General features: G+C 50.5%; 1 protein-coding gene across 3 annotated transcripts; it reads left to right on the top strand.

Moving 5' to 3' along the window:
- The first annotated feature begins 208 nt into the window (after nucleotides 1-208).
- PUSL1 (pseudouridine synthase like 1) lies at nucleotides 209-27,848 on the top strand. 3 transcript variants are annotated; one of them, XM_063145070.1, is made up of 9 exons: nucleotides 209-332; nucleotides 2,763-2,820; nucleotides 8,938-9,125; nucleotides 14,143-14,292; nucleotides 16,301-16,474; nucleotides 20,906-20,960; nucleotides 25,203-25,365; nucleotides 26,102-26,170; nucleotides 27,767-27,848. In XM_063145070.1, the coding sequence occupies exons 1-8, from the start codon at nucleotides 274-276 to the stop codon at nucleotides 26,143-26,145; spliced, it is 891 nt and encodes a 296-aa protein (XP_063001140.1). In that variant the 5' UTR covers nucleotides 209-273; the 3' UTR covers nucleotides 26,146-26,170; nucleotides 27,767-27,848. The 3 variants fall into 3 exon arrangements, with proteins under 3 accessions (XP_063001140.1, XP_063001139.1, XP_063001138.1); XM_063145069.1 differs by lacking the exon at nucleotides 27,767-27,848 and adding an exon at nucleotides 26,282-26,333; XM_063145068.1 differs by lacking the exon at nucleotides 27,767-27,848 and having other exon boundaries at nucleotides 26,102-26,226.
- The last annotated feature ends 42 nt before the right edge of the window (nucleotides 27,849-27,890 follow it).

Raw genomic sequence — 27,890 nt, 5'->3', positions numbered from 1 at the left:
TCAGGTATGGGTGTTTGGGAAAGCCATGAAATTGCTCCTTTCTTTTTATTTGCAATTTTAAATGCATGGAAAAGGGGGAGCATTTTTTTTTTTTACACTACCATAATAAGCATCTGTCACTTTTGGAGCCAGACAGATGTGCACTGGTCTGCTGCATCTGTCATTAGCAATAATATTAATCATACTGATGTTAATTATCCAGGTTAGAGACTGCACGTGACTCCGATTCTTTTCACGTGGGATTTCAGCTGATCGTTTTGGGGAAAAACTGACATGATTTCTCCGAGGACTCGGTATTTAATATTCTTTCAGTACTTTGGGACGAAATATTGGTAAGTCTGGTGTGTTTAAAAAGTGCCCTGTTGCTAGCTCTGAGCTCTTTCGGTACCTCTGGGCATGTGTAGAATTCCTGGGCATGTGTAGAATCTGGCTTCCAGATTCCAGCTGGAATCGAAGCCAGATTCTGGCTGGACATCAGGAAAAACTTCCTGACTGTTAGAGCAGTACGACAATGAAATCAGTTACCTAGGGGTGTCATGGGCTCTCCCACACTAGAGGCCTTCAAGAGGCAGCTGGACAACCCTCTGTCAAGGATGCTTTAGGGTGGATTCCTGCATTGAGCAGGGGGTTGGACTCGATGGCCTTAGAGGCCCCTTCCAGCTCTACTATTCTATGATTCTATGATTCTCCATTAGGGTGACCCTATGAAAAGGAGGACAGGGCTCCTGTTTCTTTAACAGCTGTATTGAAAGGGGAATTTCAGGAGGGGTCATTTCTATGCATTTATTTATTTATTACATTTTTATACCGCCCAATAGCCGAAGCTCTCTGGGCGGTTCACAAAAATTAAAACCATAATAAAACAACCAACAGGTTAAAAGCACAAGTACAAAATACAGTATAAAAAGCACAACCAGGATAAAACCACGCAGCAAAATTGGTATAAGATTAAAATACAGAGTTAAAACAGTAAAATTTAAATTTAAGTTAAAATTAAGTGTTAAAATACTGAGAGAATAAAAAGGTCTTCAGCTGGCGACAAAAGGAGTACAGTGTAGGCGCCAGGTGGACCTCTGGGGAGCTCATTCCACAACCGGGGTGCCACAGCAGAGAAGGCCCTCCTCCTGGTAGCCACCTGCCTCACTTCCTTTGGCAGGGGTTCGCGGAGAAGGACCCCTGAGGATGACCTTAGGGTCCGGGCAGGTACATATGGGAGGAGGCGTTCCTTCAGATAGCCTGGCCCCAAGCCGTTTAGGGCTTTAAATGTTAATACCAGCACTTTGAATCGGGCCCGGACCTGGACTGGCAGCCAATGAAGCTGGAGAAGGACTGGCGTGATGTGGTCTCGTCGGCCAGTCCCTGTTAGTAACCGTGCTGCCCTGTTTTGCACCAGTTGAAGTTTCCGGACCGTTTTCAAAGGCAGCCCCATGAATAACGCATTGCAGTAATCCAAACGAGAGGTTATCAGAGCATGGATAACTGTAGCTAGGCTTCTTTCTTCCTGGGTCGTGATTTGGGGGCGTTTGAATGCCGTTTCGTGCCACGGAATTCATTTTTGACAGTCAAGGTTGCACTGTTTTTTCTCTCTCTCTGTCTCTCAGCAAGATATTAGCTCAGACAATGTAAAATTGGTGGAGGTGATAGCGTGGTGTGGATGCTGTGAAACAAGAGAAGGGAAACGGGATAATTAGAATTAAGTATGCAAATGACATCTGTTGTTAACATATTGATAACGTTCGCTCCTGCACCTGCCGCTTCAATATTTTCCTTTCTGCTTAACCTTGTTAGGTTCTTTGATTATTAATAGAGCAATTATGTCACTCAAGACGCTGGTGTGTTCCTATGGAAGGTTGTTTTTTTTAAAAGGGGATTTAAAAAAATAAAATGAAACCTGCTCCAGTTGGATTAGGGAGGGAACTTTGTGTCGTGTTTCTCAGAACACTCCTGCTTTCGATGGGAGGTAAATGGACGAGGCTTGCTAATTAATCTACAAAGCTTTTATTAAGCAACAAATGTCTCTTCTACCTGAGTAGAGTCTAACCTCTTGGAAACGTCCCCCTAGGCAAAACTATGCAAACTAAGCGAGACAATTGTCCGCTCAAGAAGACTAGGAAGCCACTTCCAAAACGCCCGTAACTTCAGAGCGGCTGGTGCGGTGGCAGGTTCTGGCGTAATCGAACTGACTTTCTCACACCTTCCTTCCGGGACATGCGTTTCAGCTTCTGGCAGACCTTCGTATCAGCTACTTGTTGGGACACTCACCTCCGGAAGAAGGCTCACTTACCAGTGAGTGTGTAGGATTTGGCCTTGAGGAGATAAGCTCTGGAGGGGGCTGACTCCCAGCTGGGGAATCGCCCATGAGAGCTTCCTTCCCCCACTGATACAGGCTGGCTGGTGTCTGGCGCTGCCTCCTCTACGTCCGAATCTGATTCTAATTGATTATCTGAAACATCTTCTCCCAAAACAGGGGCAGTAGGTTTAGACATGTCACTTTGGGTCTCAATTGCACGCGCATCTACAATCTGGTGGAGTATGGTGGCTTAGAGATTGGATGATATACGGGGAGGTGCTGTGTTCAGGTCTTACCACCCTATCACTCAGTTCGGACAACACGTTTCTCAACGGTGGTTGTAGAACTCCGCAAGCGAGGGAAGCTGCTGATATTTTCGATGCATTGAGCTCATCGCCCTGCAAACCTTCGCTTAAGAAGACATTTGAGTCAATCCAGCAAGAAAATGATTACGCCTTATTTCTCTCTGCAGTGGCGTGACGAGAGCACCTCCTGACCAGGCAGTGCTCGGGGTACTGAATTACCTGGAGGTAGGTACTACAGATTAAAGTCGGGACTCCACGGGGCGAAACCTGAGCTCCCTGCGGTCCCGATCCAGTTCTCCGTGGTTACTCAGATGGCCCCACCGCCTTTTCCTGAGCTCCACCCCCTTTCCCCAGCCCCGCCCACATCCCCTGAACAACTGTCCTTTGGCGGCTTTTCTGCTGTCCGCCTTGCAATTCTGAAAGGTATTCTAAAATGCAGGAAGAGTTCTGTGCTAAAACATGCTGGGGTTTTGAGTGTGTTTGGGTCCGTCCCACTTCCTCATCTTGAGTATTGCGTCCAGTTCTCGGCACCACACTTCAAGAAGGATGCAGACAAGCTGGAGCGTGTTCAGAGGAGGGCGACCAGGATGATCAGTCAAGGAAGCTCATAGTCTTGGCTTTATATTTGACTCCTCACTCTCCTTTATTCCTCGTATTGAGGCAGTAGCTAAATCCTGTCGTTTCTTCCTGTATAATATTGCCAGGATTCAATCATTTTTGTCTGTCTCTTCTGCCAAGACTCTCGTTCATGCATTGGTTATTTCTCGGTTGGACTACTGCAACCTTCTTCTCACTGGCCTTCCTTCTTCTCACATCAGTCCGTTGGTTTCTGTTCACCACTCTGCCGCTAAGATCATCTTCTTGGCTCGCCGCTCTGACCATGTTACTCCACTGCTGAAATCTCTTCATTGGCTTCCAATTCACTTCAGAATCCAATATAAACTTCTCCTGTTGACCTACAAAGCTTTTCACTGTCTAGCTCCTTCCTATCTCTCCTCTCTCATCTCACACTATTGCCCCGCTCGTGCTCTTCGCTCCTCTGATGCCATGTTTCTCACCTGCCCAAGGGTCTCTCCTTCCCTTGCTCGGCCTCGTCCATTTCCTTCCGCTGCCCCTTACGCCTGGAACGCTCTTCCAGAACATTTGAGAACTACAAGTTCAACCACAGCTTTTAAAGCTCAGCTAAAAAGTTTTCTTTTTCCTAAAGCTTTTAAAACTTTATTTTGTTCTGACTTTATACTGTTAGTTTTACCCTACCCTGTGCCTGTTTGCATTCTCTTCCCCTCCTTATTGTTTTATTATGATTTTATTAGAATGTAAGCCTATGCGGCAGGGTCTTGCTATTTACTGTTTTACTCTGTACAGCACCATGTACATTGATGGTGCTATATAAATAAATACATAATAATAATAATAATAATAATAATAATAATAATAATGATGATGATGATGATCAGGGGTCTGGAAACAAAGCCCTATGAAGAGAGACTGAAAGAACTGGGCATGTTTAGCCTGGAGAAGAGAAGATTGAAGGGACACATGACAGCACTCCTCAAACACTTGAAAGGTTGCCACACAGACGAGGGCCAAGATCTCTTCTCGATCCTCCCAGAGTGCAGGACACGGAATAACGGGCTCAAGTGACAGGAAGCCAGATTCTGGCTGGACGTCAGGAAAAACATCCTGACAGTTAGAGCAGTACAACAATGGAACCAGTTACCTAGGGAGGTGGTGGGCTCTCCCACACTAGAGGCCTTCAAGAGGCAGCTGGACAACCATCTGTCAGGGATGCTTTAGGGTGGATTCCTGCATTGAGCAGGGGGTTGGACTCGATGGCCTTATAGACCCCTTCCAACTCTGCTATTCTATGATTCTAAGTATTATGCTTGTTTGCCTCTTCTGGGCTTTCTCTCTGTTTATGTATGTTCTGTGGGTTTTTGTTAGAACCGTTCCCTCCTTTCTCTCAGTCTTGTGATTCCCCCCCCACTCCCCCCCCCCCCCGGCTGCCCAGAACAAATCTTTTTTCCTATGCAAATCCCTTTTTCTTGGCCCTCGGAAGTCTCCGCCGTCTCCAAGAATTTCTTCCCATGCAAGAGCAAACAGCAAAGGGAGTGGAGTCGGACAGGAGCCCGGGACAGCTTGAGTCTTTGGAGAAACGAGGGGCGACGGAGAGGCAGGCGTCTGGGAAACTTTCGGGATTTGGAAAGCTTTCTTGGAGACTTGCACGAGAAATAAAATCTCCTCCCACCCACTTCCCAGTGTGGAGAAGCCATTCAGTTGTCTTCCCTTGTGCCTGTTTTCCGTGCTGCTTACTGAGAAGGTTCCGTGGCGTTCGGGTAAAGGTTTGCCACCCTGGTCGCCTGGGGTGAGTTAAAATGGCCTCCAGGCGACCAGACTAAGTACGGAGTTTTTTCCTTCTTCTTTTAAGTACAACTTTTAACATTATGAAAAATTTTAAAAATGTAATGTGACATTAGGGGAGAGGGGAGGGGCTTGTAGCTCTACGCTAGGCGCTTAAAAGATTTGGAGGCCGTCATTTTGTGCACGTCGCAATTTGCGCACCACCATCACCACCCGGAAAAATCCGGGAGTTGTCTCGACTCGTTGCGCGTCGAGAGTTGCCACCTCGCGAATGATCCAGCCGGAGTCCGGGGAGGTGGCGAGCCAGTGAAAACTCTCACTGAGCACCACCCATCAAACGGATTCCTCTGACATCCCTGTTTCAAACCCCGGCATCTCCAGATATGAAGTCGCAAAGAGCCGCTTCCTGTACAACGGGACAACGCTGAGCCCGATGAGCCAAATCTCTGACAGTGGAGGAGGCAGTTTTTGATGTTCTGATTGCCGGATGCTAGGGAAAACCCCAAAGTGGGCCTTCTCCCATAGGCTCTTCCAAGAGGTACGTATGGCCTAGTGGTTAGAGTCCTGGAGCTCCTCAGCCGTGAAGCTCACCAGTTGACTTTGGGCCAGTCGCTGACTCTCACCCTCATCTACCTCGGATTCCACGCAATGTGTACGTAATAATAAACTACAAATAAATGCGTTCAGAGAAATGCATGCAAAAAAAAAAGCTGTACAAATTTCAAGGCCTCCGACCCCAACCCTACCTGCAAACGGAGTCCCTTCTACTGGCAATCTGTCCGAAAGCGCCAGTTAATGCTTTTTGTGGGACGCAGCCTCCCCGAACTCCTGACCCCGTTCCGCAAATGACCTCGCCGTGTCCTAGCCACGGATCCCGACGCTCTCCGGAGCCCATCTGCCGCTTTTATTTATCACCCTCTTTCTCCCTCTCCCTCCCCCCCCCCACCCCATCGCCTCCAACGCTAATCCGCTAATGTCACTCGTGCCAAATTGAGTTCGGAAGATGCATTATTGCCTCTGCACTAATTGCTTGTGTGTCGGCGGAAGGAAAAATGAGCCTGAACAATCCCAAGAGAGAGCCAAGAGTGGAGGTGCATTCTGGGTCGTTCCACCTCCATATTTTCATCTGCCTCATTCCCCGTGGGCAGGTTTTCTTTTTATTTCTTTTTTAAAAAATATTTATTTATCATTCTATCCCAGCTTTCCCCTGCCCCAAGAACCAAATTTGGCTTACGAGGTCCTCCTCCTCTACATTTTATCCTCACAACAACCCCGTGAGGTAGGACAGGCTGAGAGTCGGTATAGAATCATAACATAGTAGAGTTGGAAGGGGCCTATAAGGCCATCGAGTCCAACCCCCTGCTCAAGGCAGGACGGGCCCGAAGCCACCCCGTGAGTTCTGTGGCCCAATGGGGTCCCAGAATCCTCGCGTCCCAGGCCAGCGCTCTAACCACTGCGCCACACAGCCTGCACTTTGCTCGGGGCTTGGACTCCCAAGTCCTTCGGCACGTACTCGGTTGCCTTATACTGTTTGTCCGTGTAATTTCCTGACTCTTGGGGGGGATTTGAACCTCCGGCCACTCCCGCAGATACCCTCCTAGACGTGGTTCTAGCCAGCCTCCCCGGAATCGTTGCCGCCTGTACGGGATCCCTCCAAGGAAGGCTTCTTGCTCCTTGGGACGGTCCCAATCCTTTCTCCCTGCTCTCTTTTCTCTTTCTTTTCTTGCGGGCACCCCGAAATAACCGCCCCCCCCCAAGCGACTCTCCTATCCCGTCCTTAAAAGCATTGCCGCAGCCATGTGCGGGATGGCGCGGCCTGCCAAATCCCGCTAGAGGAGACTCTTTCGTTCCTGTTTGCTCCTCTCTGCAAACGGGGAATAAATAAGAGCTTTTCCTTTTAATTGGAACCACATGGCTATGGAGGGCTATGAGGGAGAGTCATTCCCCTGCTTTCTAGCTGTATGGCAGAAATATAACACACACACTGCACACACGCACACCCCAGTAATAGAATCATAGTAGAGTTGGAAGGGGCCCATAAGGTCATCAAGTCCAACCCCCTGCTCAATGCAGGAATCCACCCTAAAGCATCCCTGACAGATGGTTGTCCAGCTGCCTCTTGAAGGCCTCTACTGTGGGAGAGCCCACAACCTCCACAGGCAACTGATTCCATTGTCGTACTGCTCTAACAGTCAGGAAGTTTTTCCTGATGTCCATCTGGCTTCCTGTCACTTGAGCCCGTTATTCCGTGTCCTGCACTCTGGGAAGATCGAGAAGAGATCCTGGCCCTCCTCTGTGTGACAACCTTTCAAGTCTTTGAAGAGTGCTATCATGTCTCCCCTCAATCTTCTCTTCTCCAGGCTAAACAGGCCCAGTTCTTTCAGCCTCTCTTCATAGGGCTTTGTTTCTAGACCTCTGATCATTCTGGTTGCCCTCCTCTGAACATGCTCCAGCTTGTCTGCGTCCTTCTTGAAGTGTGGTGACACAATTCTCAAGATGTCTTGCTTATCTTCCTTGGCCGATGGCCGGTTGGCCACTGTGTGAACAGAGCGCGGGACTAGATGGACCCTTGGTCTGAACCGGCAGGGCACTTCTGATGTTCTTAACCTGGTCTTCGAGCCCTAGGTATGTGTGCAGAACGTTCCGGATTCAACCCCCGGCATCACTGGTAGGGCTAGCGACCGCCTGAGTCCCGGTCCCGACTTATTAACGGCAAACGGACGCATCCGGTAGCCAGCCTCCAAACATTTAAGCTTCATGCCGGGGCGGGGGGTTGGGGGGTGTCTAACAGCCTCGGATGACATCACCACTTAAGGGACCGCTTGCCTGCCCTCCCATCAGCCTCTCTGGTTTGAATAATTGATGGGCCCTTGCGTCTCTCTTTGCAAGTTTTTTTTTCTTTTTCCCTCCGTCAGCAGAGGCTGTAAACCGTGAAAGGTGGATGGATGGGCCGTCTGTGCCGGACGCCGACTCCCCGGCCTGCCACGAAGTCTGGAGCAGAACGGCCGGGCGTGTCAGCCCCCGACTCCGGGAGGATTTTGGCTTTTCACCCTTTTCCATGACCGCATCCGAAATCTGATCGTATTCAGTTTCTAATCCATTTTATATAACAAGGTTCCACGTTTCCGCCGCCCCTCCTGCTCCTACGCCGCTTGGCTGACCCGGGAAGATAGAAAGCTGCCGTTCGCTGAGCCAGGCCCCTGGGTCCATCTATCCCGGTGTCGGCAACACTGACTGGCAGCAGCAGCCCTCCAGGGTTTCAATGTCAACGCACTTTGGCGGTCAGCAGACCGCTCTTCACTGCCGCGGTTGACCCCAAGAGGAGTGCGTTTGGGGATTGCAAAGGTAGCAGGGGTTTTTTCCCCCAACCCTACCTGAAGAGGCCAGGGATCTGCAAGGAAAGCAAACAGCTCTACTGTTGAGCTATGGACCTTTTTTTCTCATGGGGGAAAGGGAAAGGAACCTCTCGTGCAAGCACTGAGTCATTGCTGACTCTTGGAGGGACACCAGCTTTCGCTGACGTTTTCTTGGCAGGCCTTAGAGCGGGGTGGTTTGCCGTTGCCTTCCCTGGCCGTTATTCCCTTTCCCCCAGCTAGCTGGGTACTCATTTTACCAACCTCGGGAGGATGGAAGGCTGAGTCGACCCGAGCCGGCTGCCTGAAACCAGCTTCCGCTGGGATCGAACTCAGGCCGTGGGGAGAGTTTCAGATGCCGAAACTGCTGCTTTATTGAGGGGTTAGAACATAGGATAAGGCCGAGGGTCCATCTAGCGCTCTGTTCACACAGTGGCCAACCAGCTGTCAACCGGGAACGCACAAGCAGGACACAGGTGCAACAGCACCCTCAGGGAGCTGAAACCTGTTGCCGGCGCTACTTTCTGCGGCTTCTCTGTGAAACTCTTTTATCGTCAATGCACCCTCTTTTTCACCTCTCTCAATTATAGCCCCTCTCAATTATAGCCCCTCTTTTCCCCGCCCCCAGATGGCAGCTGAGAAGCTCCGCCTTTCTGCGCCGGCCAAATTCGTCATCTCCAGCCGCACGGACTCCGGGGTGCACGCCCTCTGCAACGCTGCCCACGTCGACATCGAGAGGCCAAGCGACAAGCCGCCTTTCTCTGCAAGGCTTCTGGCCGAGGCTCTCAACCGCCATCTCAAACCCGAGCCCATTCGGTGAGTTTCCAGGAGCTCAGGTTTTGCTGGTTTGCACCTCACTAGCACTGGCGCCAGGTCTTGCGCTGCGCTAGTGCCAGGTCTTGTGCTGCGCTAGTGCCAGGTCTTGCGCCGCCCTAGCGCTAGTGCCAGATCTTGTGCTGCGCTAGTGCCAGGTCTTGCGCCGCCCTAGCGCTAGTGCCAGGTCTTGCGTTGCGCTAGTGCCAGGTCTTGTGCCATGCTAGCGCCAGGTCTTGCACTGCCCTAGAGCTGGTGCCAAGTTTTGGAGGGCCCAACTTCAATGGACACACCCACACTCGCTCAGTTAGTCAACTTTCTCACTACCATGGTCACCCCCTCCTTTTGCTCCTCATCCCTTCCCGCATCATGGCTCCAACTTGATAGTTTGACAGGCAGGGAGCCAGGAGGTCGTGGAGGCAGCGGCGTCTCCTGCTCCTCCTCCTCACCACCACCGTGGTCTGGGCCAGAGCGAGAGGCAGGTGGACAAGCAGGTTGCCATGGAGAAGGGGAGGAGCAACTCCAGGGGGCTCTTGTCCGTGGGCCCCTGCTGGGATGTGGGCCCTCGGCAGCTGCCCAACCACACCGACCCTTGACGCTGGTTCCTGTACTCTTGGAAAACCGGTCCTTCTCATGTTGTGGGCTCCGTAGCCCTGAAGCCAATTTGGTATGGGACGTCGTTGAGGTACCTGTGATCTGCCTTCAGCACCCTTCTTCCTCAAGGGAGCTCACGTCGCCCGCCCTGAACCAGAGGGACGAGCAGATTTGCCTGCCCTCTCTTTTCCGCAACCGTTGCCATGGAATCCGTGGAACGTGGGCACCGTCCAAAGCTCCACACCTACTGCCTAAAACTGCTGCTACTTACCGGGGGTGGGGGGGGGAGAGGGGAAAGGAGATTGAACTCCTCATTATATTTTGTTTTTGTTCCATATGCTGGAATCCGCGCCCGCCCCCCTCCTCCCGAAAGCCAGATTTTCGGGGCTGGTAGAGAAGTCTTACCGCTCTCAGTATTTGCCAACCGCTGCCGGGGCGGCGCTCAGCTGACCCTCCTGGCGTTACGGGATGCAAAGTGTAGATGGTCGAGGCGGCTGACGAAGGCCGTGGGCAGGACGCTTCCCCGTTTCAGACGTACGTTCGTTCGTAACGATGGACAGGTGCCAGAGTTAGTCTTAGGCCCAAAATGGCCGTTTCGGAGTCGTAGCTAACGCTTTTTCGGATCGTTTCCCCTACCGAGTCGGTCAAAGAGCGCCTGTGTATCCTTGGAGCATGCGTAGATCTCAGAGGGAAATAGGACCAGTCAAGGGCCTGTTCAGATGACGAGCTAAGCCATGGTTAGGCCGCTAATCCTTTGTTTAAACCGTGGTTCAACTGAGTTTGAACCGTGGTTATGGAGCCACCCGTGGTTCGGAACGGTTCACACAACACACTAAGCCATTATGGGCCTGTTCAGACGACACGCTAAACCATGGTCAGGCCACTATCCCTTTTGCAGCAAACGGTTAGTGAGTGTGTTTAAACCGTGGTTATGAAGCCACCATGGTTAGGAATAGTTCACACAGGGCCGATGATAAAACAACATCAAAATCACTTTTCAAAAGCAGCAACAGTCATTTTTATTTATTTATTTAAAAAAGAGAAACGAATACCCAGGCAGGTAAAACATGGGCAAAGGTGATTTAAAAACCTGTCAGGAAGCAGAACACAATAAAACAAGCGGCAGTTAGAAATTAAAAATTAAATTGCGTTGGAAAATTAAAAGTTGAAAGAAGCGGCAGTTAAAATTCTTTTTAAAGGCCTGCCTCGACTTCCCTGCTCTTCCTCTGTCCTTTCTCTCCCCCCCCACTTTCGAATTTGAGATTGTAAACTTCTCGGGGCAGAGTTCTGTCCGCACGTACACTGTTCAGGGCCGTGTGCGCCCATGGCGCTTCATAAATAGTAACCTCTGGAAGCCGTCGCTGCTAGCCGGCCAGCGGACCCAGTTTGCTGCTTCCGCCGAGGGTGGCATCGTTTCTCTCCGCCTACCATGCAGCAGCACGGAACGTTTAAACGAAAGGCCGATTAAACTCCCGTCCGGCGTGGGGCGCTCACAAAAGGACTCCCCTCCTGTCCTGCTTTGTAAAGAGAGTGGCAAAACGTTTTTTGCCCGTTGACTCTCACGTCCCTTTCGCCCCCTCTGCCCCGTTTGCTTTATTCCCTAATCTCCGCTTTGTTTAACGCAGCCTGGCTCAGGATGCAGACGCAGCAAATTCTGAGGCCGGTGGGGGTGACACCTCCCCTTCTCCGCTCTGTTCTTTCTCCTGCTGTCTGCTGAGTTGAAAACCCCTTTCTGTTAACGCCTTATGCGCCTGAAACACAGTACGAATGTTTAGATTCTTAAAGAAAAGGAAGCTCCTATCTATTTTTTCGAATAATAATAATAATAATATAGAATCATAGAATAGCACAGTTGGAAGGGGCCTACAAGGCCATCGAGTCCAACCCCCTGCTCAATGCAGGAATCCTCCTTAATGCATCCCTGACAGAGGGTTGTCTAGCTGCCTCTCAAAGGCCTCTAGTGTGGGAGAGCCCACAACCTCACCAGGCAACTCATTCCATTGTCGTACTGCTCTAACAGTCAGGAAGTTTTTCCTGATGTCCAGCCGGAATCTGGTTTCCTTTAACTTGAGCCCGTTATTCCGTGTCCTGCACTCTGGGAGGATCGAGAAGAGATCCTGGCCCTCCTCTGTGTGACAACCTTTCAAGTATTTGAAGAGTGCTATCATGTCTCCCCTCAATCTTCTCTTCTCCAGGCTAAACATGCCCAGTTCTTTCAGTCTCTCTTCATAGGGCTTTGTTTCCAGACACCGTTGTAAGAACATCAGAAGAGCCCTGCTGGACAGACCAAGGGTCCATCTCGTCCAGCACTCTGTTCACCCAGTGTCCAACCAGCTGTCAACCGGGGACCCCCAAGCAGGACAAGGTGCAACAGCACCCTCCCACCCATGTTCCCCAGCAACTGGTGTGTATAGGCTTACTGCCTATATTCACGCCTTCTCTTAACCTTTTTTCCCCAAGCGAAATAATCCCCTAACTTACCCTCGTAGGAGAGTTGCTCCAGAATACCTGGAGTTTTTTTTTTAAAAAAATATTTCATGCATTGATCTATGACTACATGTGCGTGAAATTCCAAAAGCCAGTCTGCTGGGGAAACAGTGCTTCGGATTCAGCGAAATCCGAACTCACTTGATTCCGTTCCGGGTTTCCCCGACATCCCTAGCTGAAGCAAGCCGCGATCAAACCGTGGATTCGGATTGTGGCTTGTGAGCGAGTTTGGCTAGTAACCCCGGATCTGCGGATCACATACGTCTAAACACAGCCAGTGTACAAATTACTGTTATTTTTTAAAATGCTAACCCTTCCCCTGAGAAGTTCAGGTTGGCGTATATGTTATCTGGTCAAAGCTCCTCTTGATACACAGGGATTTGAACTCCGCAAGCCGTGTCCAGCACTCTACGCGCTACGCCAGCCTTGATGTTTTGGACTCCAATTCCCATCAGCCCCAAACAGCGTGGCAGGGGATATAATAGGAGTTGTAGTCCAACATGTTTGAAGGCCAGCAGGGTTTCCAAATCTGCTCTGCCCTATACCGTTTCTCAGATCCAGCACCGGCATGTGAAGAGGGCATCTTGGGAAGGCCAGTGCCAGGGGTTGACATAATAGGGCCCCTGCTGAGGTGCTCACCAAAGCTGGGGGCCCTCTGTGCATGCCCAGAGCCCCTGTTCCTCCTCCTCCTTGCTGCTGCTCCCTAAATACAAGTGTGCCGGGAGGAATGCCATCTTCCGCATGTCTGCAGCTGCACAGTGGCGTGGATCACGTCCTCCCTGCCCAGCAGCTAACGCCCATGAGGCGCGAGGCCTAACACGTGGCAGCGTGGGGTGTGTGCACGTCGCATTCCCTTCCTCTTCGCGTTATCCTGGCTTCCATTTTCTGACGGCGCTTCCAGTCTTCTAGCAGGAAAAGGCAGCTCAGCTGCTTTTCATTTCGAGGCCAGGCCTTGACAAGAAGCGTCGGCCAAGAAAAACCCGGCGATGGCTGCCTCCCTTCTAGAAATATTACCGTACAGAGAAGGGGAGGGAGGGGTTTCACAAAAAGCCAGGCCTTTCAAGTGGCTTGGCGCGAGCGTCTTATTGTCGACAGGGCTCGGAGAGCGGAACAGGATTCCATTCACCTCACGGCGGGCCTCCGTTTCCTCGCGGGAGCTTTCCCCGTCGCAGCGCTTCGCTTCGGACGTCTGCACCACGCCTCGGGTGGGCTTCGTTTTCCCCGAAGCGATGGGATTGAAGCCTCTCCCGTCCCCACTCCTGCCCACCTGGCGAGTTGGTGAGGGGACTCAACAGGCCGTAGTTTGCACGGTCCAGGCACACGGGCGCAGAGCCGTTGCCTCAGGCCCGTAACGGCGGGCAAAGAACGAGAACGAGAACAAGGCTTCCGCCCTGCCCGAATCTCTACCATAGTTTTGCCAACTTTTTTTTAAAAAAAGTCACTTATGTAACATCTCAACACAAAAGCGACAAGAGACATCGTTTTCTCTCTCATCCCCCCTCTCTTCCCCCCCCCCGGCCGTGTCTTCTAGGAGTAGGTGTGTGAAGTCTTGGATTCGGCCCACGTTAAAGTAGATTCCATGGCAACGGCTGGAAACGATAATGGAAAAATTAAATGTCAGGCAGGCCCATCTCCTGAGGTGTCCGGGCCCTTCAAAACAAGGCCCAAACGCAGCAGAACCTTGGCAGCGCGCCCTCCTCAGTTTCAAACTCTCCCCAGGGCTAAGTGGGCCGGTGTGTTGTGGTAGTTCAAGTGTTGAACTGGGACTGGGGAGGCCTGAGTTCAAATCCTTGCTTGGCCGTGAACTTCCCTGGATGACTTTGGGCCAGGCACTGACGCTCTTCCTAACTACCTCACAGGGTTGTTGTGAAAATAAAACGGAGAGACATCACCGCCCGCATTTTGGCTCACTGTACTTCGTTTTTTCCTTTCTTGCCAGCGTGCTGGGCGCCCGTTGCGTCCCCGACACCTTCCACGCCCGCTTCTCGGCCCGGTCGAGGACATACGTGTACCGGGTGGCCACAGGATGCTCACACCCTTCTGAGCTGCCCATCTTTGAAAAGAACCTCTGTTGGGCCACGTGTCGAGGGTGAGATTCGGAATTGGACGGAGGTGTTCAGGCTCTGCCCCCACTCCCCAAAAGTACATTCAAGCACTTTTATTTATATGTTTGTTTATTTACTGCATTTTTACTCCACCGTTCTTTCAAGAAAGCTCCCAGAGTGGCTTGCAAAGATTAATAGTAAGACCCTCTCTGCCCTCGGGCTTACTATCTAAACGACACGAAAGGAAAGGGGATGGAGAAGGAGGAGGAAAAACGGGCACCAGTTCTTAGTTTCAATCTAAGAGACACAACATGAAAGGAAAAGACATGGGAAAGGAGGAGGAAAAACAGGCACCAGTTCTTAGTTTCAATCTAAGAGACACAACATGAAAGGAAAAGGGATGGGAAAGGAGGAGGAAAAACGGGCACCAGTTCTTAGTTTCAACCTAAGAGGCACAACACGAAAGGAAAAGGGATGGGGAAGGAGGAGGAAAAACGGGCACCAGTCCTTAGTTTCAATCTAAGAGACAACAGAAAAGGGATTAGGAAGGAGGAGGAAAAACAGGCAGCAGTTCTTAGTTTCAATCTAAGAGACACAACAGAAAAGGGATTAGGAAGGAGGAGGAAAAACAGGCACCAGTTCTTAGTTTCAATCTAAAAGACATGACACAAAAGGAAAAGGGATGGGGAAGGAGGAGGAAAAACAGGCACCAGTTCTTAGTTTCAATCTAAAAGACATGACACAAAAGGAAAAGGGATGGGGAAGGAGGAGGAAAAACAGGCACCAGTTCTTAGTTTCAATCTAAAAGACACGACACGAAAGGAAAAGGGATGGGGAAGGAGGAGGAAAAACGGGCACCAGTCCTTAGTTTCAATCGAAGAGACACAACATGAAAGGAAAAGGTATTGGAGGAAAACAGGAAACCTCTGGCACCAGTTCTTAGTTTCAAAAGTCTCTGGCAGGGAAGAGCAAAGAAGTTCCCTGCAACTGTTCCTTCTCAGGCCCATCTATGGGGCCAGGCTGGTCTCCCCCTTGCTGTGATGTTTATCTTGGGAGGCAATGGGGTGGGGCAGCCCCCCAGTGGCGCTTGAGAGTCCTCGGGAATTGTCAGTTGGAGCTGTGTGTTCCTTCTCTTGTGGAGCGGGGCATTTTATCTTCTAGATAAGTGATCTGAATCCAAAATGGCATCGAGGAAAAATAGAGTATTCTCAGGAACATAACATTCACACAGACCCGCCTTCCCCAACCTTGTGCCCTCCAGATGTTCTGTACTTCAATTCCCATCAGCCCCAACTGACAGGAGCCATGCTCAGGGATCATGGTCCAAAACATCCGGAGGGCACCAGGTTGGTTTTGATTATTATTTATTATATTTTATTTAATACATTTGCGTCCCGTTTTTTCTCTTCTTGAAAGGGACCCCTGATCCTCCTCACCATTTGATCCTCAAAACAACCCTGTAAGGTGGGTTAGGCTGTCCCAAGGTCACGCGGTGAGCTTCGTAGCTGGGACTAGAACCCAGGTCTCCAGAGTCCCAGTCCGACATTCTAACCGCTACACCACACTGCCTCTCTCTAACCACTACACCATACGGCCCCTCCCCACACTGATTGAGAATGTTCACAATAACACGAATTTTTCAGGCCCTCAACCCCAAAGGCTGAAAAGGTTTGACCCAGGGACGGAGGGAACATCTATTTCTGGTCCCTGCCGGGCTGAGCCGTGTCCTTTCGGAATTCCTTTTTGTCGTGAAAATGGCTGCTGTCTTTGCCCCGGGCTTCCTCCATCTTTGTTGGCCCGCACTGCAGCATAGGCCTAAAGGGGCAGAGATCATCATCCAGAATGCCTGTGATGCAAAAGCTCGCCACAAACCATGCAACTGGACAGCCTTTCCCGATCCGGTTTGCTCCACAGGTCCCGGACTTCAACTCCCATTGTCCCCGGCCAGCATGGCCAAAAAGCTTTGTGGCTGATTCCCGGCCAAACCCCGAGTATTAGATCCCCCCCTCCTCCCCAGAAAAGAGCTTCACCCCTTCCGTCTTTTCGTTTCAGCCATTTGAATTTGCTGGCCATGCGGGAGGCGGCCGCCTTCCTGTTGGGGACGCACGACTTCAGCACCTTCCGCTCAGCCTCCACGGAACTTCCCGTGAGGGACCCAGTCAAAAACCTTGCCTGGGTGGACGTGAGGCCCGCGCCCGGCTTCCTTTCAGAGCACAGCAAGAACAGGTGAGAGGAAAGACCCTCCTTGGGACTGGTTGTATGTGTGGCTATGCACGGGTAGAAGAATAGACGAAGAGGCCTTCTCTCACGTCGGACCAGGACCCTGTTCAGATGACACGCCAAGCCACGGTGGTTAATCGTTTTGAGCGAAACGTTATGGCTTAGCGTGTTGTGTGAAGCATTCCTAACCCTGGTGGCTACATAACCACGGTTTAAACACACTCACTAACCAGTCGCTGCAAAACGGTTAGCGGCCTAACCATGGTTTAGCGTGTCGTCTGAACAGGCCCATAATGGCTTAGCGTGTTGTGTGAACCATTCCTAACCCTGGCGGCTACATAACCATGGTTTAAACACGCTTACTAACCAGTCGCTGCAAAAGGGTTAGCGGCTTAACCATGGTTTAGCGTGTCGTCTGAACAGCTTAGCGTGTCATGTGAACCATTCCTAACCCTGGTGGCTATATAACCACGGTTTAAACACGCTCCCTAACCAGTCGCTGCAAAAGGGTTAGCGGCCTAACCATGGTTTAGCGTGTCGTCTGAACAGGCCCATAATAGCTTAGTGGGCCTGTTCAGACGACACTTCAGTCTCTGTGGTTAAGCGAAATTGTGGTTCTCTGCGGTTAGCACTAACCACAAGCCGTGCTCGCGTACACAACACTTTAAGCCACAGTTAGAGCCGCAAACTTGTCACCACCTTGAGGACCAGAAACTTCTCTTTTTTAAAAAAAGAAGAGGGGAGGTATCAGGCAAAGATTTGGATGATGAAGGCAAAACAACACAAGACTTCTCCTTTCTACAGCTGAATTACCCTTACCTGGCTGTTTCTTTCTCTCTCCTCTCCCGAGCCTGTTTTCTTAGCCTATTGTTATCCAACACAGCTCTTCTTTCGTACGTTCTTAAATATCTGCATAGCCGGAGGGGTGGTATTTAACCCCTCGAGAGAAAGATTTCTGCTTCCCTGCAGTAATCACCCAGAACACAACGTCCTTCTTTTCTATTTTTATTTTATTTTTAAATGAGGTGTACTCCCCTGGCAGGGCCCGATCCGAATTGCACCTCTGCCGTGAATGGACTAAGGGGCCGAAAGCAAACTCTCAGCCTCAGCGCCCCCCAGCCGTATTTATAGCCTCAGGATAATCTTACCGGTCTACCCTGCAGGGTTGTTGCAAGGGCAAGAAGACAATGTCCTTGAAGCAATTTTTGGAGTGTTCAGAGCTGCTGTGTAAATAGATATTTGAGGGAGTGTCTCCTCCCTTAGCAGCCTGTATTGGCCCTGAACTCATCAAATCCTAGGATCGTAGAGTTGGAAGGGGTCCCCTAAGGCCATCAAGTCCAACCCCCTGCTCACTGCAGGAATCCGCCTTCAAGCATCCCTGACAGATGGCCTGCGCAGCCCACGGCACCCCCGCAGGGCGCGTTTCATTTCTTCTCCAAAATCCTTAAATGTGGGGCTGCGAAGGAATTTGATCATCTGAGCAGCATGGTGGCGGCGGCGGCGATGGCGTGAGGGAGATGAGTAAGGCATTTCATTTTTCACCCCCACAATCGCTGCTGTTTGCCTCTCTTCTCCCCACTTCGGCCTGCCAGGTTGTGGGGGAAGTAGCAGCTGTTTAAAGGAGCGGTGCGTTTTTCAGGCGCTCGGAGAACGGGCTTGAGTCACTGGCGTAGAATCCTCGAGCCGGAGAAGGCGTCCGAATCGAAAAAGGAGAGAAAAGTCTCCAGACGGATTTATTATAAAGAAAGCCGGCCTTTTGCTTTCCGTTAAGGCCTTCTGCAGGAGGCTGTAGCCGTACATATATGAGCAAGTACAATTGTAATGATTTTAGTCCTTTGTTCATATGTTTAAGGCCTAAGACAGAAAGCATAAGAACTTAAGAAGAGCCCGGCTGGATCAGACCAAGGGTCCCTCTAGTCCAGCACTCTGTTCGCACAGTGGCCATCGGCCAGGGACCCACAAAGCAGGACATGGATGTTGAGGACTAGAAACTTCCCTTTTGGGGGAAAAGTTGCAATATTCGCTGTGCAGGCGTTGGGCAGAATTTGGGTGCCATCACCCGCTTCAACGCCGTGTGTTTTCTAGGCTTTCTGCTCCGAATTCGCTCTTGAAAGCGAAGGCCTGGCTGTCGGCGTTTCCCGCTAGCGTGCCTTGGCCCGAAACGTTGCAGCCAAAAATAAATCCTGCTGACCGCAAAGGTGGAATAATAACGTTGCTAATACCAAGCTTCTGGTTCCATGAGGGAGTCGGATGTCCATCAGAGCTGTTGTTGTTGTTCTGGGGCAGAATGCATTCCCCCACTCAGCAATGCACGGCCGGCCGAGAGAACGGAAAGCTCAGCAAATCTGACAAAACCATCCGGCTTCTTTTCAGACAGGCATTGAAAAACGGGCCTTGTTTATCCCTTCAGCAGAACCGAGCGGCGGGGAGGTTTTGCCCCATTTCCCGTCACGCCACCCAAGTTGGAGGGCGTGTAGGGCATGAGACAAAATCCCCCCTCACCCCGAAACGTGACGTCCTGTTTCCACAGGTGACGGAAATGGAGAGGGGGGCGTTTCGACGACTGTTCAGAGGAGGAATTTCAAGAGACTAGCTGTACCCGGCGTAATATACGCCGTTGTAGCATATCTTAAAGTTTATTAATTTAGCAACCTGTAGCAGCTGAAGCCTGTACGGAAACATTAAGACGTTACATGTTGTTACTGTTGCTTATATATGCGTTCATGATGCAGTCCCTGGGCGACATCCAATCTAAGCTCTACTTAGAGTAGATGGGGCTACACTCCCCCTGAAAGACTGTGTTTGCAGTTTGGGGGATGCTCCTGGATCCGTCGCTCCAAATGACAGCCCAGATAGATGCGACAGCCAGGAGTGCCTACTATCAGCTTCGGCTGATACGCCAGCTGCGCCCCTTCGTAGAGTCAGAAGACCTGAAGACAGTAGTGCATGCGCTGGTAACCTCAAGGCTTGACTTCTGCAATGCGCTCTGCACAGGGCTACCATTGTACCTAGTTCGGAAACTTCAACTAGTTCAAAATATGGCAGCCAGGTTGGTCACCGGTACGTCTAGGGGTGAGCATATTACCCCAACATTAAAATCACTCCACTGGCTGCCAATTAGTTTCCGGGCGAAGTACAAAACTTGGTCATTACCTTTAAAGCCCTACATGGTTTGGGTCCAGGTTACCTGCGGGATCGCCTTCTCCTGTACAATCGCCCCGCACACTCCGGTCCTCTGGGGTGAACTTACTCCAGTCCGCTAAAACTAGGCTGACATCAGTTTCCCAGAGGACCTTTTCTTCTGTGGCCCCTGGATTGTGGAACGGCCTGCCGGAGGAGATTCGTAAAATTAACTCTCTGTGTGATTTTAAGGCAGCTTTAAAGACTAGCCTTTTCCGGCAGGCCTATCCAGATCAATGTGAAATCATGAATTTTTAAGATGTATTGATTCCTGTTCTAATGTTGTTCCCCGCCTCAATCCAAAGGGAGAGGCGGGTAAGAAATAAATTATTATTATTATTATTATTATTATTATTATTATTATTATTATTATTGTAGACCCACTGAAATGAACGGGACTCGAGTGAGTCATGACTCACTTCAGCCCAGTCGTGGAGACATTAAGCGGCCGAGAGACAGAAGGGCTGGAGGGGGGCTTGGAGGCTGCCGATACAGCTCCATCTGGCAGACCTGGGGGGCAAGGAGGTCGGGGGGAGGGGGAGCAGGTGTCCCCCTCTCCCCAGGGTTCCTGTCGGCCTTGGGCCACCCGCCCAGCTCCCATGAGATTAGGCCGGGGCCTGGGCTTGCAGCAAGCGAGGGGCCTCCCAGCCGGCCACCAAGGGCCCCGGCCGTGCCTGGCTCATGCTCCGGACCGTGGCGTTGCCCCCTTCGTGGGGGGGGGGGAGCTAAGAGGCAGAAAGGGGGGTAGGATTACCTTGGAAAGCCCAGAGGAGTCAGGCAAGGGGCTTAGCAACCTGTATCAGCTGAAGCCTGTACGAAAACATACCTAAACGGGCTAAGATCTCAATCCAGAGCTCCGCTGCCCATTCTCTCACTGCGGGAAATGCCACCCCGGGAAAGTGGCGGACTGGGCTCTCTAGAGCGCCCCCCGGAGGAGGCATTAAGCAGCACAGTTTGCCTCTCCTCCCAACTCTGACGCCTGACGCAGGTGCCTGCTTTATACGTGGGCCCATCCTTTGCTGAAGTTCATTCCTGACACTAGGTTATTTGGGATGCAGGGGCAGAATTCAGAATTTGGGAGCGTTCTTCCTTGTTTTTTCACAGGGAGCCCCAGTGAAAAAATTGTACACCCCTGGAGTGCTGTTTTCATGGTAGAAAAGCGAGGTACAAACCAAATCCATAAATAATAAAGAGTCTTTGGTGGATGTGTGGGGTATATCTGTTTTTAAATACTGATCTTTTGCTTCTCTTTTTCAGTGACCTGCGGTTTTGGGAACTGGAGTTCATGAGCCGGTCATTTCTCTACAAACAGGTATGGTGAGAGCGATCTTGGTATGTGTATAGATTAAAAAGCTAGTTTTGAAACTGGTCAGAAAACTTTTTTGTTGTCGCAGCTGTTGCATTACTTGCTATTTTACCTTTGTTTGCATCTTAGAGTGCTTTATAATTTTTAATTGAACGTTGCATAAGGTGTATTGGCTTTTTAAATTATTATTTGACGGGCTGGAGGTAGCAGACAATAAAAAATAGCATATATATTTTTGCTGAGTTATGGGAGACCCTGGAAGGTTTTGATGGAGATCAGTTCTTTTTGGGGGAATGGGACCTAGGTGGTGTCTTCGCAGTCCAGGGTGTGTTTACAAGTTGTAGAGAAGGCAATATAGATTACTACAGCTTTCCCAAACCGGGTACCATAGAATCATAGAATAGTAGAGTTGGAAGGGGCCTATGAGGCCATTGAGTCCACCCCTCTGCTCAAGGCAGGAATCCACCTTAAAGGATACCTGACAGGTGGTTGTCCAGCTGCCTCTTGAAGGCCTCTAGTGTGGGAGAGCCCACAACCTCCCTAGGTAACTGGTGCACTGTCAAACTGCTCTTACAGTCAGGATGTTTTTCCTGATGTCCAGCCGGAATCTGGCTTCCTGTAACTTGAGCCCATTATTCCATGTCCTGCACTCTGGGATGATTGAGAAGAGATCCTGGCCCTCCTCTGTGTGACAACCTTTCAAGTATTTGAAGAGTGCTATCATGTCTCCCCTCAGTTTTCTCTTCTCTGGGCTAAACATGCCCACTTCTCTCAGTCTCTCCTCATAGGGCTTTGTTTCCAGACCCCTGATCATCCTGGTTGCCCTCCTCTGAACACGCTCCAGCTTGTCTACGTCCTTCTTGAAGTGTGGTGCCCAGAACTGGACACAGCACTCAAAATGAGGCCTAACAAGTGCAGAATAGAGGGGAACCTGTACCTCACACGATTTGGATTATCCCATTCTGCCTAATCAGTGGATCGCCACTTTGGCATCTATACCTGTCATGTCTATGGATCTTAGGCTGCGCCTTGTTCAGCAAAAACACACCTCTATGTCCCTTTAACAAGGGATTGTTAAATCCAGCTAATTGCTGTCGATGCGATACAGCTAATGCTTCTGTTAAACAAATGTTTCGGCAATGTTCAGTAGTTGCTTCTTTTTGGGAGGAGATTATTACACAGATAAATTTTGTACTGGAACAGTCTTTAATATTCGCCGATGTACATGTCTTTTAAATTATTTATTTGCTCCGTGGAAATTAACTAACGGTCAGAGTAAATTGGATTCTCCGCACCCTTTTGAGAGCTGAAAGACTGATATTACAACACTGGAAGGATAAACATTCATCTTCTATAATGCAGTGGATCACGGAACGCTTTCAACATTTGAACAGCTGGCATGTAGATTCCGCTTTCAAATGCATATTTATTTGGATATCTGGCCCACTTTTGTCAAAGCCTGGGTATAGTTGCTAGAAAGTTGCATTTTCATATATATGCATTTCATATTTTAAAAATTCAAAAAAGAAAGAAAAATTCTCCTTGTAGCAAGCATCTGGTTCCCCATCTGGTTTTATACTTGAAGTGTTAAGGTAGCCCTTTTGTGAAGGTCCCTCTGTGTTTCCCCACGGTTAGCTAAAGTTCAGATTAACTTCCAAAACATCGCAAGCCCTTAAATCGAGAAAAAGAGTTTCATGAGAAACGTTCAAATGAACTGTCAAACGGAAGAGGGCCAGTGCTCTCTGGTGGTGAATTCTGGAAGAGCAGGTTGGGTTAATCCGAAACACCTAAAGGACCATGGAAGTGTCAAAGGACCATAGAGAAGGGGGGAGGCTAGAGCGTCCTTCCCAAAATGTTGCCCTCTAAATACGTTGGACCATACCTCCAACCATCCTATGCTGGATGGGAGACATGATAGAGACTCTTCAAATACAAGAGACATGATAGAGACTCTTCAAATACTTGAAAGATTCTCACACAGAGGAGGGCCAGGATCTCTTCTCGAGGATATGGAATAACAGGCTCAAGTTACAGGAAGTCAGATTCCGGCTGGATAGCAGGAAAAACTTCCTGACTGTTAGAGCAGTATGACAATGGAACCAGTTACCTACGAAGGTGGTGGCTTCTCCCACATTAGAGGCCTTCAAGAGGCAGCTGGACAACCATCTGTCAGGGATGCTTTAGGGTGGATTCCTGCACTGAGCAGGGGGTTGGACTTGATGGCCTTTTTTTTACTAGCAGGCACGCTGACGCTCTCTGCCACCCCCTTAAGCATTCCCGTTTCCCACTGGGCTTTGCTGTATATTCCTCACCGTAGCTGGTGAGGAAATGCAGCCCGCCAGTGACAATATATAATTTGTATCATGCGAAGTCTTTTTGCGGCTCTTGGATTGCTGCCGTTCTCCGAGACGCGCGTGGCTGGCCACGAGGGAGCAGGCGCCACGTCCCACCCCCACGCGGCCCGCCACGCGCGTCTCGGAGAATGGCAGCAAAGCTTCCCCGAATGTGAACAGTTCACAGCACGCTATTTATATGTCTGCAGGCGTTTATAGCCTGCCGTCCAAGCTGAAAAGGGCGCCTGCTGCACCTAGCGTCTGACCACATCCCTGGTGCATTCCGCTGCCGTATTTTCCCATCCTGTATTGGGGCTGTGGTTGGCTGATTTTTGGGGGGTGGGTGGTTTATTTTTAGAAATAATCATCAGCCGTTTCAGTTTACACCCCTGCAAGTCCTCCCCGTTCGTCTCCTCCCGCCCCCAGGAACTGCACCGAAAGAAGAGCTCGAAAGATGTACACACACCCTGTTCGCCAGTCTCTCCTTCCTTTACTTGCAAAAACATCCTGCCACGGGGGGCGGGGGGCGACGGCACGGCGTTCGGGGCTGTCGATTCAGCTCGCAATCAAGAGCCGGATTTCAAGCGGCCGTTTGAGGCGTTGGAAGGGGGTGCGTGGGGGGTCACGGCCCCCCTGCCAAAGGAAGAGGCAGGATGAAAGCGTTTCCTTTCCAAAACAGGCCGTCTGGCTGAGCGGAAGGTCACTTTTCTCACGGGGATCAAAGGCTCTTTAAGAGGAGCCCTGCTGGATCCGGCCAAGGGTCCATCTAGTCATAGAATCATAGAATAGCAGAGTTGGAAGGGGCCTACAAGGCCATCGAGTCCAACCCCCTGCTCAAGGCAGGAATCCACCCTAAAGCATCCCTGACAGATGGTTGTCCAGCTGCCTCTTGAAGGCCTCTAGTGTGGGAGAGCCCATGACCTCCCTAGGTAACTGATTCCATTGTCATACTGAGAAGGAAGGTAGAAGCCAGAAGCAGCACAAAAATCTAACAACGCACGAACGCTGGTTTTGAAACCTTTCCCCAAGACCAATCCAGTCTTCTCCCATGGAGTTTAAAACAGCCCCCAAGGATATAAGTTGCTGGATCCGACCAAGACTGTCCGGTCTAGTATCTTTTATATCCTTCATTGTTAAAAAGCAAAAAGACGTTTTCTTTTGTGCTAGCCACAGGTTGTGCTAGCCACATAAATTATGATTTATTGTTTAAAAGGGGAGATCCCAACAAAACTAAGGAAGAGTTGAAGTGCTGTGAGTTAGGGAAATAAGTCTAGTGTCTGCAAATATGAGGAAAGGTTGAAGGAACTGAGCACGTTCAGCCTGGAGAAGAGAAGACGTGGAGTGCTCCTCAGATACTGGAACGGGCGAAGGATAGGATGAAGATTTCTTCTCTGGGACAAGATTTAATGGGCTTAAGTTACTAGAGGGTAGATTTTGGCTAAGCATTAGGGGAAATGCCTTGACGGCAAGAGCAGTTGGACAGTGAAAATGGTTACCTAGATGTGGTTGGCTTTCCCGAGCTGGAGGGCTTTCCTGAGCTCGAAGGCTTTCTAGGCTGAAGGGCTTTTCCGGGATGGAGGACTTTCTAGGTTGAAGGGCTTTCCCGGGATGGAGGACTTTCTAGGTTGAAGGGCTTTCCCTGGATGGAGGACTTTCTAGGCTGAAGGGCTTTCCCAAGCTTGAAGGCTTTCCTGGGTGGGAGGCCTTTCCCAGGATGGAGGACTTTCTAGGCTGAAGGGCTTCAAGCAGAGGCTGGATACCCCAGCTCTGGATTTCCAAACGGGTTAGTCTAAGTGGCCTCTAGGACCCCTCCAACTCTCCGATCCGACTCCTCCATTTGCTGAACACATGCAGATTGTGGAGCTGGGCTCACGCTGTGTCCGGCTTTTGCGCCTCCCCGTCCATCTCATTCCAGGTGCGGCGGATGGCCGGCGTGTTGGTGGCCGTGGGGCAGAACCGGCTGGAGCCTCACCATGTCCAAGAGCTTTTGGAGATCCGGGATCTGATGGCTTATCCCCAGAACACCATTGCGCCGGCGGACGGGCTCTTTCTCAAGGATGTGGAGTACTACGAAGCTGGTGAGGCAAATAGCCCAACCATAGCTCAAGGATAATGTAGCGGCGTCGGGTGCAGGGGGTCCCAGATTCAATCCCCGGCAGAATAGAAATACAATAAATAAATCTCCAGCCTCCCCCGACCTGGTGCCCTCCAGATGTTTTGGACTTCAACTCCCATCAGCCAGGGATTATGGGGGTTGTCCCAGACATCGCGGGTTGGACCCAGCTTCAGTCATGCTTGGAGTGGATCCGTTTGAAATCAACGGGACTTAAGTTTGTCACGCCAGACCAGTCCTGTTGATTCCAATGGGACTACTCTTAAGTAGGACTCCATCTGGATGCAGCCCTTGGGGGACGCTGCTATAGAACATCACAACGAAAGCGCAGATTATGGTGTTGAGGGCAGAAGTCCGGGAGAAATTATGCTGCTTTTTTAAAACCCACCCACCCTTCTAGTCCTTATGGATGCAAAAATGCACTTGGAAAACGGGCCACTGTGCTTAACATGCGTAGAGCGCTTTCAAGTGTTCGGTGTGCTCCACATGCATTTCCTAGTTGCAGTCCTTACAACAAGTCTGCGAGGCAAGCCAACTGTTGCTATACTCGCAAAGGAGGCTTAGAGGGAGCAGCCTGCCTAAGGCCACTCTGCGAGGCGAGATGCTTGATACGCGGCTTAAGTCTCTTGGCTGCAGCGCTACACCAGCCTTATTTCTCTCCTCCCTCCCCCCCCTTTTTTTTTTTTTTTTGGTCTTTGCAGATTTGGAGACTGGAGAACCTGAAATGGAATCGCAGCCCTGTTGAACGCACCGTGGCTTCTGACTGGACTGTTAATGCTTTTTTGTGGGGGTGGGGTCAGGTTGAAACTCCCTCCTCTTATCCTTTGCTCTGTGAGCATTTGTCAATAAACCCCCCCTTACCCCCTCCTCCTTAATCACAGCTACAAATATACAGCGTGACAACCAGGATGATCAGGGGTCTGGAAACAAAGCCCTATGAAGAGAGACTGAAAGAACTGGGCATGTTTAGCCTGGAGATGAGAAGATTGAGGGGAGACATGAGAGCACTCTTCAAATACTTAAAAGGTTGGCGCACAGAGGAGGGCCAGGATCGCTTCTCGATCCTCCCAGAGTGCAGGACACGGAATAACGGGCTCAAGATAAAGGAAGCCAGATTCCGGCTGGACATCAGGAAAAATGTCCTGACTGTTAGAGCAGTGCGACAATGGAACCAGTTACCTAGGGAGGTTGTGGGCTCTCCCCCACTAGAGGCCTTCAAGAGGCAGCTGGACAAGCATCTGTCAGGGATGCTTTAGGGTGGATTCCTGCATTGAGCAGGGGGTTGGACTCGATGGCCTTTTATGTTCCATATTTCTTCAATTCTAAGACGCACTTTTTCCCTCATATAAACATCTTGTGAGTGTGTTTATTATTTCTTAGAATCAAAGCTTTTTTTCTGTTGGTGGTACTGAAATTAGTGTGCGTCTTACAATCGATGGCGTAGTTTCTATTTCTTCAAAACAAACCAGTCTTGATTTGGGGAGAATGAGCTGCGAGGCTGCCTTTTGAACCGGGATTTGCACCCAGAGCTCTCGTCAGGCTGCTTGCGAGACTGCCCATCCACAGAACTGGGTTTCTGGTGCAGCGTGTAGCACCCCGGAACCCGCAGCTTGATTCTTATTTTGAAGTTTCTAGTCCCTGGGAAGGAACTTGGAAACGTGCAGCATATTAAAATTCTTCCGTTTAAAAATTAAAAACAGGAATACCAATAAAAAATGGGGGATGATCAGTTGAGGAAAGCTTCCGGGAAAAGAGAGGTTTTCAGGAGACGCTAGAAACAGCACAGTGTTAGCACCTGCCTGGCCTCCAGTGGCAGGGAGTTCCAAAGTGAAGGGGCCACCACGCTGAAGGCTCTTCTCCGGGACGGCTGTAATTGGGCCACAGGAACCACCAGGAGCATGCCTTCAGTGACCAGGCAGCTTAGTAAAGGAGAAGGTGCTCTCTCAGGTGTCCTGGTCCCAAGTTGTTTAGGGTTTTGTACACTGGTACCAGAACCTTAAACCTGGCCCGGTAGCCAAGAGACAGCCAGTGCAGTTCCCCCAGCAGAGGGGTTATATGCTGAAAGGAGGCAGCTCCTGACAACAGCCGAGCTGCTGCCTTCTGCACTGTCTCCAGCTTCCAGAGCAGTCTCAAGGGCAGCCCCAGGTAGAGCGCATTGCAGTAATCCAGCCTTGAGGTTACTAACGCCCGTACCACTGTGGCCAAGCTATCCCTGTCGAGAAGAGGCCGTAGTTGCCAGGCCGGCCGAAGCTGGTCAAAGGCACTCTCAGCCGTCGTGGCTACTTGGGTCTCGGGCGACAGTGATGGATCTCGGAGTCCGTCCCCCCCTCCCAAACTACGAATCTGACTTTGCCCTGCTCTAACAGGAAACACCCGCAGGGTTAAAGGGTGCCACCAGCCATCACAGATCTTCCTGGAGCTTGTTGAAGCGCTGCAAACCTCTGCCCTCGCTTCCTGTGGCTTCTCAATACGAAACTGAAGTAAGAGGCC

The sequence above is a fragment of the Elgaria multicarinata genome, chromosome 20 (assembly GCF_023053635.1).
Source record: "Elgaria multicarinata webbii isolate HBS135686 ecotype San Diego chromosome 20, rElgMul1.1.pri, whole genome shotgun sequence".
NCBI lineage: Eukaryota > Metazoa > Chordata > Lepidosauria > Squamata > Anguidae > Elgaria > Elgaria multicarinata.
This window is presented reverse-complemented; position numbering and strand designations above follow the sequence as displayed.

Bases quoted from the DNA above. Each gene is read 5' to 3' on its own strand.
- PUSL1 (XM_063145070.1), top strand. From the start codon at position 274: ATGATTTCTCCGAGGACTCGGTATTTAATATTCTTTCAGTACTTTGGG. The intron at 14,293-16,300 runs GTGAGATTCGGA...TTTTCGTTTCAG, and splicing joins TGTTGGGCCACGTGTCGAGG to CCATTTGAATTTGCTGGCCA. The intron at 25,366-26,101 runs GTGAGGCAAATA...TGGTCTTTGCAG, and splicing joins TGTGGAGTACTACGAAGCTG to ATTTGGAGACTGGAGAACCT.